We start from the raw sequence: 24040 nt of genomic DNA on the forward strand, positions 1-24040 counted from the left end.
AAAAAGCCAGAATATTCTAGAGGCTTACATTATGCTGAAATCCATACTCCAGTGCCTCATTAAACTGACTTCTTTTGGCTTTTGGATTTCACTTTTTTTTTTGGTTCCACATCTGCCAATGTGTTTCAACCTCCTGATATTCTTGCTGTTTTCTTTGTTTTTCTTTAATTATGTATATGTTTGTGTCTATGCTCTTCTTTTTTTTTTTAAAGGCACATTAAATGTTTATTTGCGGTTAAAAAGTCAGACTTCATCAGAAAATCCATTCTGGTCTACAAGTGGGAACAAAGGACAACATTGGTTTCAAGCTCGTGTAAATATACATCCAAATTCATCATTTCAGGTAAGAATCGATAATGGCTGTCCCATAAAAAGGATCAAAACACTACCAGTAATCATAGTTTCACCATGTTTCTTAATGAAAAACTGATTTTATATTTTCTGCACATGTAGTTTGTATGAAATCTGTAAAGTTGCACTAGATGCCACAACTGTATGCAACTGCCGCATTGTGATAAATACAGTAAAATGTATTGTTAATGTTCAACTAAAAATGTACATTCACAGCAGAAACAAAACCTCAATCAATTCTGAGTGTTTCTATTTACATAATCTTTTTCCGTGAAGAATTCCAAAATAGAGAAAACTTCAATCAATGCAGCCCCGCTCTCTGATGACATATAAAGATAGGTCTTTTATCGGGGCCTCTGTACCAGACAAAGCTGATGGGGCCAATGATGGATTTTAAAGATAAGCACTGACACATTGAAATTGGGATTTTATCAGGATCTGTTAGGTCTCGAGAGCTGTGAATCTGTTGACATTTGTGCTTATCTGATGAGATGTACTGTCAAAATTGTCTTGGGCAAATCTATCAAATTTGATTTCATTCAGGGCTGTTGTTAGGCATTTTTGTTTCTTTCATTTTTCCAGTCTATTTCCACATCAGGTTTTTATATATAAAAAAAAAATCCCCAGAACATCTGTATGCAGTTTGGGCTCTCCTCCTCCATAAATACGTGTGGTTTTGCATACACTTTTCATTGTCTGTGTCTTTTTGAAAACAATTTCCTCAAATTTAATTATCTTAACTTTTGTATTGTATGTATTTTAATTTTGGCTGTTCACCGCCCTGAGTCCCTTTGGGAGAAGGGCGGTATACAAATTAAATAAATAAATAAATTAAATTAATAAATGTAAAGCATTTTTGTGCACCCATTCCCTAATAGGAATATATTTCAATGCATTATCTGAGTTGCAATTCAGAAAGGTATAAATATTCAACTTAAGGCTGTATGTGTATATCCCTTGGTATATAGACCTGAGACATACCAACTTAGTAAATATACATTAAATGCAGTCTAAATGAGCTGCTCCCTTCCCTCTTGCAGTTAAGCACTATCAGGCCTTGACCTAGGTTCACGTACCAAAATTGGATCTTCCAAAACCGGAGTGATCAGTAATCCATCTAAGTAACATTTCTGTGCCAGCACCCCACAGTTCAGGAAGTTGGAGCAAAACGCTCATTCAAAATAAGGCAGATAATAATAGGAGCAGCAGATAGTCTCACTGTCACTGCCTGGACTGACTTGGAAATATCCACTTGGAATATCTCCAGTAATTGCAGCATCTTTACCATTCTTTTTTCTCTTACTTTTTAATATCATTTTTCTCACTCATCATTTTCTCTCTCTCTGAGAGAATGTTAATCAGACACATATATACAGCAGATGGTGCTGCTGCTGCTGTTGTTATTGTTGTTGTTGTTATTATTATTATTATTATTATTATTATTATTATTATTATTATTATTATTAGTTAATCTTTGGTGAGATTCACAGCCTTTGAGGTTGGTTAATAACTCAGCAGCTCAAGCCCTAACCAAGGACCTAGGTATCGTCGGAGGATGTAAGCTGTTCTGAGTAAAGTGGTTATTTGTAGAGTCAAAATGTTCAAGTCCGGTAAATTTAGAATTTCTAAATAGCGGGGTAGTCCTTTGGGTATTGCTCCAAGGGCTCCAATGACAATCGGGACAACACACAATTTCTTTTTCCACAGTCGCTCAACTTCAATTTGCAAATCCCAGATTATTATTATTGTTGTTGTTGTTGTTGTTGTTGTTGTTGTTGTTGTTGTTGTTGTTGTTATTATTATTATTATTATTATTATTATTATTATTATTATTATTATTATTATACAGGTAATCATCAATTTATGACCACAATTGGGATTGGGATTGCAGTAGTAAGATATTGTGGTTGCCATTTCAGGCACCCCATATAACTAGACCCAATTTTTTGTCTGCTTTTACCACTGTCATTCAGTTAATCATGTGGGCCAAATCATGTGGTCATTAATCAAAACTATTCTCCCAAATGGGTGTTTTTCTTTTTTGTTGGAAACTGGCAAAAAAGCTGAAAACCAAAACACATAGTTAATTGCAGTCATATGACTGTGGGACATACAACCGGTTAGAAATGCAAGCCAGTTGTCATGTATCAAAATATGGTCATGCTACTATGGTGGGCATGACATTTAATGACAGCCAGAAGTGCTATACAGGTCTTTAGAACTGAAGAAGCTTCTTGGATGAGAAGCAAAACATCTTCAAGAAAATCCAGTTGCCTTTTGAAAAAGCACCTTTGGGATAGCTGAGAATCTCCACAGATATATACAACTCATAAAACACTCTTTCTGAGGTCATTTACCGTCTGATTGTAAATTAAGGACTGCCTGGTTTGTTGCCCAGCCAGCCAGAGGTTGAGACTGCATTTGGCAGTTTTATTCACCTTATTAATATTATTATTAATAAGAATATTATTATTATTATTATTATTATTATTATTATTATTATTATTATTATTATTATTATTCTTGCTGGGGTAAACTATTAGATTCAGTCAAGGCCAGGTGAAAAGTAATAATGCAAATCCTAGCCAAGGTCCTAACAATTATTACAGTAGCATCTGAAATTCCAAGGTGGGCATTTCTTTGTAAAATTAGGGTGTTCAGGTCTGATCAATTCAGAATTTGCAAATCCACATTTAGGCAAGAAAAACAAAATGCACAGGTACAGTATATATGGTACCTCACTCAATAGTAGTAACAGTGAGAGGGATCTTGGAATCCTAGTGGATAATCATTTAAATATGAGCCAGCAGTGTGCAGCAGCTGCCAAAAAAAGCCAACACAGTTCTAGGCTGCATAAACAGAGGGATAGAATCAAGATCACGTGAAATGTTAATACCACTTTATAATGCCTTGGTAAGGCCACACTTGGAATATTGCATCCAGTTTTGGTCGCCACAATGTAAAAAAGATGATGAGACTCTAGAAAGAGTGCAGAGAAGAGCAACAAAGATGATTAGGGAACTGGAGGCTAAAACATATGAAGAACAGTTGCAGGAACTGGGTATATCTAGTCTGATGAAAAAAGGACTAGGAGTGACATGATAGCAGTGTTCCAATATCTCAGGGGCTGCCACAAAGAAGAGGGAGTCATGCTATTCTCCAAAGCACCTGAGGTTGGACTAGAAGACCTCCAAGAACCCACTTCCAACTCTGTTATTCTATTCTATTCTATTCTATTCTATTCTATTCTATTCTATTCTATTCTATTCTATTCTATTCTATTCTATTCTATTCTATTCTATTCTATTCTAAATGTTGAAGTAGCCCTATAGTTATAGCTCCAAGGGCACCAATCATGATTGGTATAACAACTGATTTCTTTTTTCCATAAGCATTCAATTTCAATCTGCAAGTCCCAGTTTTTCATAATTGTTTGGGTTTCCTTTTTCTCAACCATAGCATCACCTGACACAGTCATGAATCAGATTTTCTTGTGACTTTTCAGTGACTGTTGTATCAGGCAGGTTATCAGCAAGGTGTCTTTCTGTTTGGATTTCAAAGCCACATAATAACTTAAGCCACTCATTTCCGAAAACCTTCTCAATTTGATGTTCCCATTGGCTCTTGCTACATTCAAATCTAAATCTCTGGCAAACTTTCCAATGAATAATGTCGGTAACTCGGTCATCACACTGCGTATAATCAATTTGTGAAAGTTTGCTGCAACCACTGATCAAATGGCCATTTGTTTCATCAGTTTCACCACAAAGATAACAAATTGTTTATTACATGATGAGTTCTTGCATTCATGGAATTAGTCGACAGAGTTTGTTCTTGAGCAGCTAAAATAATTCCTTCAGTTTCTTTCTTTAACAGGCCTGATTTGAATCAGATCCACATGGGATTTTTATCAGCTTTTCCTTCTATATCTTCAAGTATTGACCAGGCTTGTTCTTTCAATTAACAAATTGGTTTTCTATTGCTTCTTTTTTATATTTGCCCTTCATTTGTTGTTTTTAAAACCCTTCCTTGATTGACTTTCTTCAATAACGGTCCTTTGCTTTTCTTAATATAGGCATTCTAGTCATGTTTTTCTTTCTCCACAGTTTGCTGCACCTATAGGAATCATCTGTCCCTTGGCTCTTGGCAAATATAGCCAAACTATGTTGCTTTTGGGGTGAAGAGCGTTTTATATTAGTTTTCTTGTTTTCTGCTTCAAGTTATTAAGTTCCATCTGGATCCAATCAACTGTTTCTGCTGTATATCATATAATGGGACTACCCAGGTAGCTTTATTGATGTTTCCAGAATTTAGGTTTATTTCAAAAATTTTCAGAGTTGTTTAATATATCAGGCAAAAGTACTTTCTTTGACTTGGCTCTGTAATAAGTCAAAAATTTATTAAGCTCCCAAATATTTGTAGCCTTCTTTTGTGCTACTGGCTTTATCATATCTTTATTATCAAGCTATGATCCATCACCTTCATCAATTTTGCCTGCCTTTATGATTATGTCAATGCCAGATTGCATTCCAATATTTTTGCTGAATTCTTTTGTGCTTTTTAGCAAAGAATCCAATGGCACCTTCATTTTTCCAAATAGTCAACCATATAAAGTAAATGTGAAATTTTTACTCCTTTTTTTGCCAATTCGGCAAAAGATACCGGAGATACGGAGGATCCCGGATCTGCGCACTTTCCGCCGCGCTCTTAAGACCTTCCTATTCCAGCAAGCTGGCCTGGCCTAACCTTTTTCCCCTTTTCTTTTAAATTGAAAATTTTAAATCTGTTTTTAAATTATTGGAATGTTTTAAATTTGTCTCGGGCTAAATTGTTTAATCTGGTTTTATTTCTGCTTTTAAATTTTGTATTTATGTATTTTATTTTGTGCCTGTTCACCGCCCTGAGTCCTTCGGGAGTAGGGCGGTATATAAATCTAATAAAACAAAAACAAACAAACAAATTCATCAAACCACAGTTTGTTTTGTTCAAAATTGATATCAGTGGAACTATTGGTAGTATAAAGAGTAACGGTTATAATGAGTCACCTTGGGGGAAAAAAACCACATTTAATTCAACTTTCCCTAACTCCTTGCCCATTGGCTTCGTTTGCCAACCCTTCATTGAAGTATTCATAAATTGCCAAATGTTTTTGCTGATTCCAAAAAAATTGAGCCTTTTTTCAATTCAGCTAGTAGAACAGAATTGAATTATTATTATGATTTGTCACACAGTCAGCCAGATGTTTAGAGTGGCTTTGGCATTTTTATCCACCTATTCAGTCATATTTATCTGAAGAGAGACCTCTAGAGGACTCTGACATTCAAAGTCTAAAGTTACCTACTGATACTATTACGAAGTACTAACAAAATCCTGCCTCTTTATACTGTAAACTCCCTGAGAAATAAATCACCCTAATTCGGATATGCTGCTTTGTGTCCATACGGTCCTCCTGCAATTCAGTTGCTGACCCTTTGTTTGAATGAGAATCCTGATTGAACTACTGCTTTGTGTGTCAGTCTGGGAACAAAATGCAGATCAGTTTCAAAAATCAGGACTATTGCTCAAGGTCATATTATCCATTTTAAAATGCAAATTGGCGCAGCTCAAAAAGAGTATTGGTGGGAGGGAATGGATTAAAAATAGAATTCCTCCATCAATCTATATGCTGAGCACCATTTCCAGAGTACCATTATGAGACGAACATTGCTTCCTGAGATTCCTCTATAATCATTCCTCTACATCATCTCTAACAGCTCAAGCCAAGCTGTGCAAAATCCGCCCCCTGCTCCCCAATTTTTGATGCTTAAGAACTATTCAACTAGAACGTGTATCCTAAATGAGCTGAAACATGGACAGATCTCTATTATAGTGGCATTCCAACCATCACTGCTAGAACACGAGAAAAGAAAAATCAATCGAGGGACATGCATAGCTATGTAAATCAGAAAACATAAAAGCTACTTCTGAACTGAGCTGATGAAAGTTTCAGCTTATGATTAAAAGGATGTTCCCTATAGCTAACAAAAGAAGAAGAAAGGGAAAGGGTGGGGGGTGTGGATGCGGCTTCAGAAAATGAAGAGGAGAAGAAGAAAAGAAATCCTCACATTTGCTTCCCTTTAGAATAAATTGGGTTTTTCCAGCTCAACTCTTAAAACTCCCTATAATAGAAAACATGGTATACTGATTTAGATCCCAGTTTCCTTTCCTGGTTCTTTTTCCTGTGCCCTCCGTCCATACCCCTCCCTCCCCAAAATTGTTTGGGGATAATCTGTGGAAGCTTTGGATCACTTGCAATTATTAAGGATACAGCTCCCAAATCTTGAGCTGCAAATGACAAAGGAAAATTTGATCAGGGGCCTGTGGTGCAACCAAGGGAGTCCTGTGACCTTTGGCAGCAAATATCATTGTTTTATTTTATTTTATTTTATTTTATTTTATTTTATTTCTTTGTTTTTTGTTTGTCAAGAACCTATTAGGTAATAAGTATAAGCATGGATTGGATACATAAAATAGATACAAATAGAAGAAACATTAGGACAGGCACGGTAGGCACGCTGGTGCTCTTATGCACGCCCCTTACAGACCTCTTAGGAATGGGGTGAGGTCAACAGTAGACAGTCTTAGGTTAAAATTTGGAGGGGTTTAGGATGAAACCACAGAGTCTGGTAGTACATTCCAGGCATTGACCACTCTGTTACTGAAGTCTTCCAACTTCCTGCTAGCTTCCCCATTAAGTTTCTTTGTGGGAATCTTGCAGGGAGCATTGCATATCTTCCTTCCTTCCTTCCTTCCTTCCTTCCTTCCTTCCTTCCTTCCTTCCTTCCTTCCTTCCTTCCCTTTCTAGCAGGCAGGTAAGTGACTGCTGCGGGGTGGGGGAAAGATTGCAAGACTGGCTGGGAAACTGTCACAGAACAGTGAAAATCATGGGTCACAGATTTGGGGCCCATTCTGCAAATTATCATAGTTGAGGTACATTGGTTCAAAAATTGTTGCCCTATAATTTACTGTTTTCTTCAGTTAAAGGTCATGACAATAATTTTATTAGTATATAGATAGTGTGAAGTCTCACAAAATATTTCAAGAAATGGTCTATATATTCTGAGAAGGGCAGGTTAAGCATAAATAATGATAGAGGACAAGATAGGAGGGATCGTCTTGAAAAAAAGAACTGTTCAATGGTTATTCATCATACTACCTCCAGTCCAAAAACTATACCCTTCTCTCATTAAATTATTTTTACCGTAAGTAACAGCAAGATTTGGAACAACCAGATCTACTTCTTCAGAGCTGCCTCTTACCCCTTTCCCACTTTGGTTTCTTATGTGTCGTGCATGTAAAATCCATGACTAATTTTACATAGTTATATTATGTTATATTTCCGAGTTATATTTCCCATATGTGAGCTACTGCATTGGAGTTTTCTTGTCAGAAAAAAAAAGAGAGAGAAAGAGGGAAGAGAATTATATTGACAGTTTTGCTAACAAATTGGTCTGTAGAGTTTTCTCCCCAGGAACTCCTGATTCTGCAAAGTTCCTTACAAGTGCATCGATCCGAACTGGGGCTCTGTAACATGTCTCTCTGGAGTTGGGGACAATGTGTGCATTCATTTTGCTGTTTCTGCTGCTATTTGTGGGTTGGTTTCTGTTTTTGTTTGCAAAGACAAGTAGCTTTACATTCCTTCCTTACCCTGGGGAATAGCTAATTGGGTACATGCACAATGGAAATTAGATGGACAAATAGTATGCACGATGTTTCACCAGGAAAATGGTTATTGTACATCCCACTGGGGAAATTTTGCATCACTCAAAAATATCCTTAATTCCCTCCACTTAAATGGAGGCTAGCGGGGTTGATTTATCACCCTTGTATTGGCCTGAGGTCTTAATTTATTTCATTCATGTGTCTTAGACCTAACTGAGGTAGGATTTGATTTCAATAAGAATTTGCCACCTTTCATGTCCTTAAAATTTCCAGACTCAACCATATAGGTTGTGGAGTAATTATAAACTGAAAATGCCCCTGAGGATGTTTAAAGTGCATTACCCCTCCCACGAACTTCATCTATGAGGTGAAGCAAGGCTGTTAATTCATGGGTATTAACCAGGGGTGAAATGCTCCCGGTTCAGACCGGATTGCCCGATCCGGTAGCGATGGAGGTGGGTGGTTCGGAGAACCGGTAGCAAAAATCCCTGCCCCTCCCCCATTGCCCAGCTGAGCCACGCAATCATCAGAGGCTTTTTTTAAAAAAAAAAATTTAAAAGCATTTTTTTACAACCTCTTTGCCCGAAAAAAATGCTTTTAAAAGTAAAAAAAAAAAAAGCCTCTGTTGATCGTGTGGCTCAGCTGGGATCATCAGAGGCTTTTAAAAGCATTTTTTCTACAACCTCTTCAGTCGAAGAGGTTATAGAAAAAATTATTTTAAAAGTTAAAAAAAAACATTGGCCACGCCCACTCAGTCATATTACCCACCACCACCACAAAGCCACGCCCACAGAGCCGGTAGTAACAAATGTTACATTTCACCATTGGTATTAACTTTATGCTATAATTAGTTATCTTATCTATTAAATACTGTATATATTTAGCATTTAGAGTATTGGTGTATTGATTAAAGCAACAGGCTATAGAAACCAGGTGAATGTGAGTTCTAGTCCTGTGTTAGGCACAAAACCAGATGGGTGACCTTGGGCCGGTCACACTCTCTCAGCCTAGGAAGAAGACAACACAAACCACTTCTGAAATCTTGCCAAGAAAACTACAGGGATTTGTCTAAGCCAGAGGTGTTAAATTCAAGGCCTGAGGCCCGGATCCGGCCCATGGGGTGCTTAGATCTGGTCCATAGGGCCACCCAGGAAACAGCAAAGGACCAGCCCACGGTGCCTTCTCCAGCGAAAACGGAACTTGGGAGGGCTGCATGCTCCGTTTTTGCTGACAGAGTGTTGCAAGAGGCTGTCACAACCAAAAACAGAGCTCGGGAACCCATTTTCACTGGCAGAGCGCTCGGGCTGCCACAGGTGTCCCAGACATGAGTGATGTTGAGCTGGCCACACCCACCCTGGCCACGCCCACCCAGCCCCCAAGGTCAAACACAGCCTTGATGCAGCTCTCAATGAAATCGAGTTTGACACCCTTGGTCTAAGCATTTTCCAGGAAGGCATGAATGCACACACATGCACGCACACACACACAATATAGATACAGATTTTCTATTTCAACAATGAAGTTGAAATAGATCATTCAGCTTCTTTGTGTTCATCTAGTATTTGGATTTTTGCATTCCAGAACCGGTTGCAAGACTCCGTTCAGTTTCTCAGTTCTCAGTTTCTTCAATGAGGCCAGCCAGTAGCCTTACCTTTGTTCTCTTTTGAGCCATGAGCAATGCTACACTTCAGCGCTAGTCTTGCAAACCCATCTGTAAATTCAGTTCAGCCTACTAAATATTGTCTCAAAATTAGAATATGTATTAGTCTGGAACCTGAAATTTGATGGGGTTTATATCCACTAAATGGTCTATCATCTCTGCTACATATAGTCCATTTGGTTAAAAAATAAAAAATAAGCAGCTGCAGGCAATTTGTTGTTCCTCTATTATAGCCTGTAGGCCAGGGGTGTCAAACCCAGGCCTGAGGGTCAGATCCGGCCCACAGGATGCTTAGATCTGGCCCGTAGGGCTGCCCTAGAAACAGCAAAGGACCAGCCCACGGTGCCTCTGCCAGCAAAAACAGAGCTCGGGAGAGCCATGTGTGGCCCTCCCAGGCTCGTTTTCAGCTGCCATGGCCTCCTGCCACCCTCTGCCAGCAAAAATGGACTCCTGGGCTCCCTTCTTAGCTGCAACAGCCTCCTGCAACCTTCTGCCAGCGAAAACAGAGCGTGGAGCCCTCCCGAGCTCTGTTTTCACTGACAGAGAGTGGCAGGAGGCTGTCATGGCTGAAAACAGAGCTTGGGATCCGAGTGACTGCAAGCTGGCCATGCCCATCCTGGCCCCCAAGGTCAAACACAACCCTGATGCGGCCCTCAATGAAATCGATACCCCTGCTGTAGGCAAATATTTCCTTTAACTGAATCTTGAAATAGCACAAATTGCAAATTCAAATCGAATCATACTCTCTTCAGCTATCAATTCTCCAGTTCAAAGTGGATCAGGATGATGTGCACAGGCATGGTAGGTGAACAGATTGCAAGTAGTCAGAGAAAAGTCACTCAGTATACTCTTAACAATAAACTATTGCTTGTTATATTGAACGTTTTGCTTTTTTAAAGCAGCATTGACACTTGAGGGAGAGGACCAACAGTGTGAAATGGTCATAAGAAAGTTGAACTAAAAATAGTTAAAAGAGATATTATGTGTAAGTTTCATGAACCATTTGATGATTGATATATAATAAATAGACCCCAAAAACTAATTGCACGATGAAAAAGATTCAGTATTGGCAAATATTTTTCCTTTCTGTTATCTGTTTTCTTCATGACAGAAACTGATTTACATCCAAAATCCATAGAGTCAAGCAACAGCTTTGTAATGTGTTAATCACTTTATTTGAGTTCTTGATCAAAGCACTTTTTCTGATAAAATGAAATTGCCACTTAACCATAGCTTTGGATTTTATAATGCTCACCAAAGCACTTTTTCTTTGCTCATGAATTTAAAAAGGTCTTACATTTGCCAGGAACATATGCAAGTGATTGCCAAATATTTCCTGGAACAGATATGCCATGTTTGTCTCCAGCTGAGTTGTATGAATAGGTAAAAATCCATTCTCAGTCTTTGTTCGTAGTGTTTTCTTTTTAAAGTAGAAGTATTGATGACCTACCAGTCCTTTTTTACCGTCTTCTGCTCAGATGCATAGTAATAAAAAAAAATGCAAATCTGTCTGATATTGTTCTTTGATATTTAAGATTTCTCTGATGTAGACTTTTTGATGCACATTCCCTTGATGTTGCTTGTTGTTTTTTTTTCAGCATACTTTTCAAGTAGTTTACCCCCTCAGTTGTTAGTGAGGAGTCTTGGTATGGATTTCAGATAATTTGAGACAAAGCTAGGCAGTCTTAGCGAGATATTAGCTGGCTGGATGAAAAAGAAATAAGAATGTGTGAGTGTTTTACAGGGAGAAGAGCAAATGACACCACACACAACATGAGTAACATAATCTGCATGATTTGGGTATTGGCATGGATGATGTCATCATGTGTCACCGTGATTTCTACCAAACATGTATGGTGAATCCTTTTCCCTCTCATCATTTGATTGAACAGTGATTGGAAATTAGACAAATTTTTCCAATTATTAATGTCAATTGAAAACCTCACTATTTCCTGGAGGGCAGCTGATCAGGTTTGTGCAAGAGAAATTTTTAGGGTACTTAATATTTGTTTCCAAAGCCATACTCTTTACAGCAGATGACAGCATCTGGCTCCTTCCTGGGTTTTACCATGCTACCTGTGTCAGGTCAACAATCAGCAAAAGGAGACCACGTTCTGATTAGAACATGTTCTTAACTTTTATCAGAGCCTGGAAATAATTCAGCAGTGATACGGATCCACTGAAAACCCATAAACCTTCATATAAGTATTCCCAGACTTGTATATTTTCCTTTCGTCAGCAGGTGGTGGTCTCAACTTAAATTTCAGTGTTGCCACTAGTCAGTCTAGTTTCAGGTTTTTTTAATCCTAATTTTAACGTAATTCAATGTAATTCAATTATAGAAGCAGGATAATTTTTTTAAGTAAATTATTCCAGCATTTTAAAATGCCTTCCCATTACCACATCTTCCCAGTTTAAGAGTGCAAGTTTCTGTATTTTTAGAAATTTATTGTTTTTCTCTCTTTATGTCTTTTCCCTCCAGTCTGGTATTTTTCTCAGAGTGTTTAATAGCTGCTTTAACAAATAATTCTTAGCAAATAGTTCTTAATTAGTCCTTGGGGTTGGCTTTTAAGTAAAATGGAATCCTTTCTCCCAGTTCCAGTCACTGTTCACCTACTTCGCTCCAGCACCAGTCTTAGTTGTTCCTCAGTTGTCCTAGCTTTGTGGCAGCCATCTTTAGGCTGCTTCTTCTCCTCACCATGGCTGAGAGGGAAAGAAAACCCCAGGTCAGTCAGGAGAGCTGTGACTCTTTGTGACCTCACAAGGCATCCCTCTTTGCTTCACTGCCCCTACGGAGTTGCTTTGGCTCCTTTCGGAGCCCACCAACAGGGAGAAAAGACCTACTCCTCGTGTCCAATCTTGCTGCGACATCAACCGGAAACCCCCATCAATTCAATCTTGACTGGCTCAAGGTTGACTCAGCCTTCCATCCTTCCGAGGTCACTAAAATGATGATTATATTGTTGGGGGCAATATGCTGACATTTGTAAACCACTCAGAGAGTGTTGTAGAGCACCATGAAGTGGTATATAAGTTTAAGTGCTATTGCTATTGGTAAGAAAAGAGAACCAGCAAAGCTTAGATTGTTGTGCAAATGCAGCTGCTAGATTACTTGAATAAGCATATTAGATGAATGCAGCCACTCTGTTTGACCATGTATTGCTCCTATAATGTATCTTCCTGTTTTTTTCTTTCTGACTTCACTCTTATTGAGAAACATGAAACAAATTTAGGGTTTGAAAATACTGAAAATAAAATCACTGTCAGCACAGCTGGGACATTCAGTTCTCTTATCCCCCTGCTTCAACCAATCTTCATTTTACATTCTACAACTAAATGGGAAGGAACATAAACCTCCTAGTTAATTTTAAAGAGTATGAATCAGAGTAAATCTCTGCAGCAAATTTGATCAGCACAAAAATTAAAATGTTTTTATATTGTCTTTGATATACTGAAAAACATCCTACATTTATTTTATGTTTTCCTTGCCCTCATTTCATCAGCAAGGGTTTTTCATCTAAAGAAGGCATATGAATGCTTTACAACAATCCCTGATTCAAAGGCAAGGATAAATTTTAACAATAGTAGCCCCTATGGTGACTATTTAGTGCTTCTGGGAGACCATCAGTTTCATGCTGATGAAAAGAGAGCAATTCAATGGCAGGGATAAGGCTTTTAATCAAATGCAATTTGGCATTTTGCAAATCTTAGATGTATTCTTTTTGGTCACCACTGAAAAGTCACCAGCATTCCATGCAAGAAATGGATTGCTATTCATACTGCACAGTAAGCCAGAATTGTGAATAATTCTCGTTCATTAGGAAATTGCAGATTGTAACTCGAGGATGAGCAATCTGTGAACCACAAATAGACTCACTATTCTTTTCAAACTCCCTAGAACAACTTTTCCCCAAAATCATTTTATAGCTGCTGATGTTTTCTTCTATTAATCTGTCTGAGACAGTCAGGGGTGTCAAACTCGATTTCATTGAAGGCCGCATCAGGGTTGTGTTTGGCCTCGGAGGGCCAGGGGGTGGGGGTGGCCAGTGTGGGCATGGCCAGCTTGACATCAGTCGTGTCGGTGGCGCCTGTGGCAGCCCGAGCACTCTGCCAGTGAAAACGGGCTCCCAAGCTCCATTTTTGGCTGCAACGGCCTCCTACAACCCTCTGCCAGTGAAAACAGCTCGGGAGGGCCACACATAGCCCTCACAAGGTCTGTTTTGGCTGCAATGGCCTCCTGCAGCCCTCTGCCAGTGAAAACGGAGCTCAGGAAGACCGTGCACGGTCCTCCCGAGCTCCGTTTTCTCTGGCAGAGGCACCACAGCAGTGGTGCATTGCTCCCGGTTCAGTCCAGTTCTATAGAACCAGTAGTAAAACTGGTGGGAGGCTTCGCCCACCCTCCATGAATATCATCATGGGTGATCTGTGCATGCGCTCCCACTGCAAACTGGTAGTAAAGGTAAGTGGAACCCACCCCTGCACCACAGGCCAGTCCTTTGCTGTTTCCAGGTTGGCCCCACAGGCCAGATCTAAGCACTCCACAGGCTGGATCCGGCCCACAGGCCTTGAGCTGGACACCCTTGTTCTAGAGCAATGTGTGTCAACTTTAGGAACTCTACGATGTTCAGACTTTAACTCCCAGAATTCCCTAGCCAGCATGCCTATCTGGGCAATTCTGGCAGTTGAAGTCCTTACATCTTAGAGTTGATAAGGTTGACAGAGAGTCATTTGTTACTCTGGATGCCTTAGATGAGGTAAGCAAATAAGGAAATATGCCTAGAAAACTAAGATTTCCTCATGACACCTTCAAAATGAAAGCAGATGCTTCTCAGCAGGGCCCAATTCCATCAGATCCACAAGCCAGAAAATAGAGGTGCCCTCAGAAATGTGCTATGGAAAACCCCAAGTGTCTACCTGACACTTTTCACATATTTCCCAGATTCAAAAGAGTATGATTCAACTTCAAGTATGGGAAGAGTTTGGGAATACAAACAGCACTAATGAATTCCTGGAACTCCAATGTAGTATAATTTAAAGCACACAAAGTACTTGCTGTATTATAGTGTGGAGAAGGGTTCATCCTTTCTTTTATTAGGTTCATCATGAATCCTAATTAACAGGGGCAGGCAAACCAGTTTATCACTGAAGACCAATTTGTATGTTCTGCTTCCAGCTCTGCTTTGAACCCTATTCTTGGAGACATTGCTCATGGGTAGAACATATGATCTGCATGCAAAACGTTCCAAATTCAATCACCACCCAGCCTCTGACAGACATTAAAAATAAGTATCTAAATGTAGCAGGCTATATAAGGCAGCTTCCTGTTAAATTACTTGAAATTAACTTATTTTAAGGCCTGAGATGCAAAGGTCCAAAAAGGTGAAGTGGCAAAGAAAAGAGAAGTGACAGTAACCTCCAGCCTTTCTAAAGCTATAGCTTGCTATTGCTAGAGACACTGAGGGAAGAAAAAATAAACCATTATTCTTTGTCTAGCCCCATGATCTGCTGAACCTTTATAATCAAGAATCATGTATCCTCAAATGTATATTTTTCATCTTTCCTCATAATACCTTTTCTTTTTGTGATGTTACCTTTCAATTACATGCCTGTTGGAAAAGTTGTATACTTAAGAACTTTTGGGGTTGGATGGGCTGAAGACTGGAATGCAGTGCTTCAAATTAATAAAACAAAAAATAATTTGATTGTTGGCATACCCTACAACTTAGATCTGATGTGTATATTTACATTTGAATGCCCAGCTTCCCACTAGTGAACATCAAATATTTTGGAAATACCTCTCTATTGTAAAAGATTTGTTATGCACCCAGCTATAGCTACAGCCAAGTTTAGACACAAGATGAGGAATAGCATAGACTAACAGAGTTGGAAGGGACCTTGGAGGTCTTCTAGTCTAACCCCCTGCTTAGGCAAGAAACCCTACACCACTTCAAACAAATGGTTATCCAATATCTTCTTAAAAACATCCAGTGTTCGAGCATTCATAACTTCTGGAGGCAAGTTGTTCCACTGATTAATTGTTCTAACTGTCAGGAAATTTCTCCTTACTTCTAGATTGCTTCTCTCCTTGATTAGTTTCCACCCATTGCGTCTTGTCCTGCCCTCAGGTGCTTTGGAGAATATCCTGACTCCCTCTTCTTTGTGGCTCATTGGCATCCTTCAGTCTCAAAAGACTATGGTATTGTGCTCTTTGTGGCAATGCCTGAGATATCAGAACGCTGTAATCATGTCTCCTTTAGTCCTTCTTTTCATCAGACTAGACATACCCAGTTCCTGCAACTATTCTTCATATGTTTTAGCCTCCAGTCCCCTAATCGTCTTTGTTGCTCTTCTCTGCACTTTTTCTAGAGTCTCAACATCTTTTTTACATTGTGGTGACCAAAACTGGCTGCAGTATTCCAAGTGTGGCCTTACCATGGCATTATAAAGTGGTATTAACACTTCACGTGATCTTGATTCTATCCCTCTGTTTATCTCTCTGTTTAGGAATAGTAAGAGAAGGTAGGACTCAAACTTAATGTCATGAAAGATGGTCTGCACTGGGTGCAGCCAGTGCAGAAGATATTTACCACCTTCCAGCCAGTCACAAGGACTTACATTGCATAGTGCTGTCCTTTGTGTGCCTGAAGAGAGTTGCAAGATCAATTGGGATGGAAATTTTGGAATACTTTGAAAGAAGGAAATTTAAAGTGATCCAAATGCTTGTAAAAAAAAATAAGAGAAAAAAATAAGAGGAGGTAGGAGTATCGAGTTATGTTCACTGCCTTATTTGTAAAAATAATAATGAATGTGGAAAACTAACAAATGCAGACAGACAGAGAGACAGATAGACAGACAGCTTCTGGAGATAATGATGCAATTTTTCATATGACATTTTACATCCTTAGGATTTTCAGTAGTACTGATCCCTTGTTTCAAACCTTCTATTTATGATGCAAAACTATTTGAGATTCTAGCAGGGGTGGGTTCTAAAATTTTTTTACTACCGGTTCTGTGAGCATGGCTTATTTTATGGGCGTGGCTTGGTGGGAGGGTAATGTGACTGGGTGGGCATGGCCAACTTTTTTTTTTTTACTTTTAAAAGCATTTTCAGAAAAAAAATGCTTTTAAAAGCTTCTGACGATCCAGCAACTCAGCTGGGATCGCCAGAGGCTTTTAAAGGCATTTTTTTTTCCTACAACCTCTTCAGCAAAAGAGGTTGCAGAAAAAAAATGCTTTTAAAAGTAAAAAAAAAAGAAAGCCTCTGATGAGGTGGGCGGGGTAAGCAAGCGGCAACCGGGCCGGGGACCAGTTCGGGGGCATGGCCAGCCAATGTTATTACCGGTTCTCCGAACTACTACAAATTTTTACTTCCAGTTCTTGTGAACCGGTGCGAACCAGGAGCAACCCACCACTGGATTCTAGGCTACCTTTAATCAAGGAGATGATGAAACATCCAGATGTCCACTAGATGCCAGCAAACATTTTTCCTGTATCTTTTTGTGGATATCTAGTGGTCATTCAGTATTTTGCAGTAGAGATATGGTGATCCATTTACTTACAGAATAACAGAGTTGGAAGGGACCTTGGAGGTCTTCTAGTCCAACCCCCTGCTCAAGCAGGAAACCCTATACCATTTCAGACAAACGGTTGTCCAATCTCTTCTTACAAACCTCCAGCATTGGAGCACCCACAACTTCTGGAGGCAAGTCCTTCCTTCCTTCATAACTTACTTACTTAATTTTGCTTAAAAGATGAATCTGGCGTACTCTACCTTATTTCCCAAATGTCTCAAAAACAAAAATCTTTTGGACTCATCAGCTATGCCTGGAATTATGCTCCAAATTAGTGACATAATGGTATTTGGGAAGCTGTGAATGGGATTAAATATTGTCCAATTGATTCCTCTGTCCTATGTTAATTCTTTGTTAATACCAAATTATCCCCCATTTCATTTTATGGAATTATCCTCAGTGTTTAGTCAATTTAAACTGGAGGGAGGAAATCTCAGTTAATAGTTCAGTACAAATACCATTCCTGCATTGCTTAATTCCTGTTATCTCTGCAAAAAGGCCTTTGAAGTTGTTACAGAATATATATATATTTGTGTGCCAGACTTAATGAATACAACAATTAAACACTTAAACTGACCATGTTGGCGTCCCATAGGGCATCAGGAAAAGGAATGTGCAAAAATGACATAATTCTCATCACAGCTGATCTAAACTTGCTACCTTTTCCAGCAAATGTCTCAGCCTTGCTTAAGCAATTGAACTAGGAGGCAGGAAAACAGCAGAATGGGACAACTCATCAGGACCACCTCACCACAGCCAACTCATTTATTAATTTATTATTCACATTTCTATGCTGCCCACTCTCCGAGGACTCTGGGTGGCTTACACCAAAGACAGTATACTAAATAGCATATTGCCCCCGACAATCTGGGTCCTCATTTTACCCACCTCAGAAGAATGGAAGGCTGAGTGAACCTTGAGCCGGTGAGATTTGATCCGCTGATCTGCTGAACTAGCAGTCAGCTGAAGTAGCTGCAGTACTGCACTCTAACCACTGGGCCACCTCGGCTCTTAATCTGCGCCACCTCGGCTCTTAATTCTCATCACAGCCAATCCACTGCAGCCAAGTCGCCATGGGACAACTCACTTAACAATTCAATTTAATTATTTAAAATAAATTAAAATAATATTTTAAATTTTTGTCATTGGCATTTCGTTTTGTCCCTCCTTTTGCATCCTTTCTTTAATGATTCTATTCCACTATTTCTTTGATATTAGTGTAACTCTTGTCCCACAGCGAGTTGTCCTGTGGTGAGCTGACCATGGCGAATTGGCCACAGCAAATTGTCATAGACATGAAAGGCAGCAGGGGACCTGCAAACATTCCAGATCAAGTCACTTCCCTTCAGCATTTTAATTGGAGTGGACCACTGTTAAGCTAATCAGCACTTGAGGCATCTGAGAGCATACTGTGGATGTTCTGACAAAATGACTGCTAATGGGCAGATTGATATTTGTGGAATCCTTCATGCCCTCTGAGCTTGGTTATTTGCTTACTGACTTTTAGTTACCTGACTAGGTAACATTTTTAATGGTCTTCATTAAACATCTTCAAGCAAACAGCCAAGTTCAGAGAACACCTGATGAGACTAGGTGACTGTCAGCCCTGTAGACCATCTTTTAGTGCATAGGCCTGCTGTGGGGAAAATGGGAGGGGAGTGGGTAGAGGTATATACTGCATGGAGTGGGTAGAGGTATATACTGTAGCCACAACATTCTTTCCTCTGGGAATCAAGGACGTTCAGACTGCACCCGGAGAGGCGTGACTGGGAAATATCTCCAGTTGGGACGGTGGATTGATTGGACCATGTGATGGGCATGTTGGACTTTGACTTTCCTTTGGGTGTGGAAAACCCGGGGGCTTTCAGATTCGGGTTTTCCCAGATGTGCCAATATGACATCTCTAATAAAATGGAACTTTGAGGGAATGCCTGCCTCGGAGTCTTATTCGGTTGGGGGTGTTACTTGGAACCCTGACATTGACCACTTTGTCATCCAAAACGTAGAGGAGGGAACTAGAGAGTCAGCTATACTGGACTTCAGTCTTACCAGACATCTCTTGCTAACAGAGATGAAATAACAGAAGGGGTTGAAGTTATGGGAACTTTGGGAGAGAGTTACCACATAATGCAGGCACAAGTAAGTGAACAAAGTCAAACTAATGTCTTAGACTTTAAGAGAGCTGACTTCAACAACTAAAAGAGAGTTTAAGAAAGATTCCATGGATGGAAATCCTAAAGGATCAGTGATGGTTTTCAAGAAGAGATTGAACAACTATTTGCTTGGAATGGTATAAGGCAGTGTTGGCAAACCTTTTCGGCACCAAGTGCCGAAATGGGGCCACGCGCACATGCGTGCGCATGTCAGAAATCTGAAGAGCAGCCACCCGATGCACATGCGCATGCCGGGAAGATGATCTTCCAGTTTCTGGTGCATGCATGTGCCCCGGCCACCTGGTCTTCCGGTTTCTGGTGTGCATACGCATGTGAAGACCAGCTGGCCAGGGCGCATGTATGCACCGGAAACTGGAAGATCATCTTCCCAGTGCATGCATGTGCACCAGACAGCTGCTCTTCCAGTTTCTGGCACTCCCATGTGTGTGAAGACCAGCTGCTGGCACGCCGGAACCCGGAAGAGCAATGGGCAATGGCTTGTGTGCCCGGAGAGATTGCACTGTGTGCCACTTCCGGCACGCATGCCATAGGTTCGCCATCCCGAGTATAAGATCTCCTGCTCAAGACAAGACACTGTTTGGTAAGATATAAATGGTGTAAAACCCCCGAGAAAAGCATTTGACAATGTTTACTTATATGACATCTCTATAAAGTCTTTAATTTTTTTTCATTCTAGTGTTTTTAATCCATTAAAAAGCATCAATAAATGGGAAAGTATGGCAATACTCTTGTATTGAAATATTCTCGGGAATGCATTTGGACTGTTTAGTTTCATGATCTTGAATCAAAAGTCTGGATCCATCTGATAATTTCAAATTGTGAGCCATATTTTGCATGGAATGTTTTCCACACTATATGAATAAAACATATATCAAACTTTTATACATCACTGAGACACATGTGAACTCTGACAACATTCAGTAGCGAAAAAAATAGTAATCAAAAATTCAGAAAACTCTAGAAAGGAAGCAAACAATCATAGTACTCCGTGTTTGTTAGCCTGCGTATAGGATTTAGCATGTTCTGTAAGCAGTATTTTTTTTTTTTTTGGTAGAATACAGGATGGAGAGTCAAGCTGATAATTGAACAATTAACTTGGAATAGGATTTGCTTAAAAATCTTTTGGGGAACAAAAACAATAGCTATCTGATTAACACTTTCATAGAACAGACTAGTAAGCAATGTTCTGAAGTAGGAAGTAAAGACAATAGCAAGTTTATAAACATTTTCATTGGGGAATGAAACATTCTTGTGTTTCAAAGTAAATTAACTTGTAATCTAGCTAATTTTGCTCTTGTGAAAATAGCATATTGATTTGATGGCTAAAAATCATGAATTTCTGTTTTCAGATAATCAAGGATGTGTAAACGTGTTGCAACTTTAGACAAAAGGTTTCATACATCTCTGTTACAAATATCCTAAATTTTCTATAGGTGCGGATGATTATGAAATATCTTTGATTTTTGTTAGTTCGGAGAACAGAAGAATATTCAACAAGACATTCTATTTTCATTGTATTAAAAGCTCCTCTCGTGTCACTCATGGATTTGATTTTTTAATGTGTGTTATTTTCTTTCCATTTCAGATTGTTTTTGAAGGCATCCGTGGCCGAGGCATTGAAGGAGACATTGCTATCGATGATATCTCAATTGTGGAAGGAGAATGCACAAAATCGGATTATGTAAACAACCGTACGTGGGCTTGTTAACATCTCCCAATCTAGTCTATGGTTTCACTTTCAAGCTGAAGGAAATGAATTCTTGGGCTGTACAAAGCTTCAAAAGAGTTTTGAGCAATAGCAATAGCATTTAGACTTACATACTTCTTCACAGTGCTTTACAGCCCTCTCTAAGCCATTTACAGAGTCAGCATATTGCCCCCCAATGATCTGGGTCCTCATTTTACTGACCTTGGAAGGATGGAAGTCTGAGTCAACCTTGAGCTGGTCAGGATCGAACTGCTGGCAGTTGGCAGAATTAGCCTGCAATACTGCATTCTAACTACTGTGGCATCACGGCTCTCAAAGCAATGCTTTGAGGACACACCTTTAGTTCATGAAGCAGGGCAATTCCTGACTTGTCATGAGTGAAGCAAAACTTTTGCACTGTTTCACAATCACCAAAAGATAGCACGCCATGTCCCCATGCATACCAGTTTCTGGAATGAATTGGGCAGCCTAATTGGAAAGGTGACTAACTGCTGTCTTTCCTCCTTTTCCTTGTTTTGTTTAGATATACCTTCAGAAGCAGTCAGGACACTGCCCCATATACGGAGTTTCCCCGTTTTTCTTCTTGTGTCTGTCTTAATTCATCAGAGGTGACCTTATTCCGGCAGAGGCTACAACACAGATGTACCACCCACTGGCATGAAGAAAAGGGAACATTTTTAAAACAAACAAACAAACAAACAAAAAACTACCAAAGATTCCTCCACTGACTGATGACTGACTCAAATAAAGATTTTTTTAAAAAAGTATGTATGTATATATATATATATATATATATATATATATATATATATATATATATATATGCGCACCTTGGGGGTTTATTAAAAAAACAAAAGGAATGAACAAACAAGCAACTGCAGGTAAATAAATGTACCATTCTGGACGTGAAGGAGAGAGGCCTTCAGGTGCTCTTGTGGTGAAGGAGTAACAAACGAACAACAGGAGAATCAAATGACACCAACACACACACACACACACCTACCCCCACACACCCCAACCATTAATTGGGAGAACTCTTGTCAAAAGAGCTATAGAATTTCTTGTCAAAGCACAAAGTCATGGCTTGTTTTGTTTCAAAGACTAGTTTGCTTGTTGCCATGGAACCTTAACGGCCTGCCCCAAAAGAGATTTCATAAAAGAAGAGAGCAAGAGCGAGCACGGAGGAGAGAGAAAAAAATCCCTTCACCTCACTGTCAAACAGGGTATGAGAGGAGCTGGCATTTCCCCCACCTTCACCTTCCACACTAGGTTTTTTTAAGCGTCGAGTTCAATCCAGCGGCAGGCAGGAAGCAACCCAAGGCACCGGAGTGGTTGAAGACATTCTGCTGAAGTTCCTCATGGCAATTGCTAGAAACTATACGTGGTCTCTGCTTTGCATGTGTTCTGCTAAGTTCAGGACATATTTATGGTGACAAGAGCAACGCTGGCTAGTCTAGAGTTTGCTTGCGTGGCCACTTAAGCATACCTGACACTCTCCCCTGTGGTCTTCTGAACCCCAGCCCACTTGCCCTGGCCCTGCTCCTCCCACATCCCATTCCCAGTGAACATCGTTTGTCCTCATCCGGGGACAAAAAAACCAAACTACCATCTTTTTTCTAAAATGCCATGGAAACCAAGTGCCTTCAATGATAACAAGCCTGAGAAAATGGGGTAGGGGGAACATACACACACATGTGCACATGCAAAAAAATTAAAAAATTGTTCCAGCAGACAGATGCTTGTATAGCTCCAGTGAGGTTTGCAGTTCCATTAAAAAAAAAAAATCATCCTCTTTTTTCTAAAGCAAATTAGTAGAGCAAAGCTACCAACGGAGGAAGAACTTAAAGACACAGGAAAGCTACTTCTAGAGATGGATTGACTTGAACAAACGGCATCAAGTCCTTCTGAGTTTCAGCTCTTTCATCACAAAGCTGTCCTCAGAGTTATGGCTTTTGGGTCATCTGATGCAGAGGAAGTGGCTTCAGTTGCAACTTGGGAAATGGATCGGTCTGTATTTTTCAAGTTTCAAAGGGGGGTACATTCGTGCCAGGAGAAGGAGGAGGAGAAGGAGGCAACAATACTTGGCAATGGTGAATTTCAATGCAGAAACACCGGCGTGCATGTGCGCACAGTTTTTCCATAGTCCGACCTCTGCTCAAAACGAGATTGATCAAGAAAGGTCACAGCGCATATAGGAAAAGTTTAAAAAAAAAAAGAAGGAGAGACTCTTTACGGCAAAAGGCAGGCCAGCTGATCTGGTTTCATTTCCAATCACGGAGAAGATAAGGCCTCTGCCCTTTCATCAGACTCTGTGCAAATTGTGAAATATTATTTTATTATTTTAGCAAAATTTAAAAAAAAAATCACTTTTACAAAAAAAAAAAAAAATAAAACCTGTAAAAAATATTTTCAGCTACCTGGCTCCATCCCATACCTATCTCTTTAGCCAATTTTCCAATACACTGTAAATTTCCCTTTCTATGAGTTGGTAATGAAAATTTGAAAATCTTTTTTCCGTAAATTATCTCAGCTTTTAACTTCATTAAAAAAAAGAGAGAGTTTTGTCTAAGCAAGAGTTATTATTATAATTATTATGGTTATTATATGTTCTTTCAATACCCTAGGATAAAAAAAGGGGAAAAAAACTTATATGCAAATAATTCGGATATTAAAAGAAAACAAAAGTATAACATTTGAAGAATATTAATATTAAAAAAGCACAAAGAAATGCAGTAAAAATGATGAGGCTTGGTTTTTTTAAAAAAAAAATCTGTAGAAAAAAAGTTTGTGCTGATGATTCAGTAATTCAACTGAAAAAAGATAATTTTACAACTATGTTCAATAAAGCTTATTTCCAGGTAAGGCATGGTAAGTG

The 24040-nt window shown here is 39.3% G+C and overlaps 1 protein-coding gene across 3 annotated transcripts in view; it reads left to right on the top strand.

The window, feature by feature from the left end:
* The window catches only part of MDGA2 (MAM domain containing glycosylphosphatidylinositol anchor 2), a 603292-nt gene extending 581368 nt beyond the window's left edge, over window positions 1-21924 (top strand). For all 3 annotated transcript variants that reach the window (XM_070931707.1, XM_070931708.1, XM_070931709.1), the window contains 3 exons: window positions 213-343; window positions 21043-21148; window positions 21689-21924. In XM_070931707.1, coding sequence (XP_070787808.1) covers window positions 213-343; window positions 21043-21148; window positions 21689-21777 — 326 coding nt within the window. In that variant the 3' untranslated portion in view covers window positions 21778-21924. The remainder of the gene's footprint in view (window positions 1-212; window positions 344-21042; window positions 21149-21688) is intronic.
* The last annotated feature ends 2116 nt before the right edge of the window (window positions 21925-24040 follow it).

This window comes from Pituophis catenifer, unplaced genomic scaffold (assembly GCF_029215685.1).
Source record: "Pituophis catenifer annectens isolate HBS135680 unplaced genomic scaffold, rPitCat1.0.hap2 SCAF_1, whole genome shotgun sequence".
Classification (NCBI taxonomy): domain Eukaryota; kingdom Metazoa; phylum Chordata; class Lepidosauria; order Squamata; family Colubridae; genus Pituophis; species Pituophis catenifer.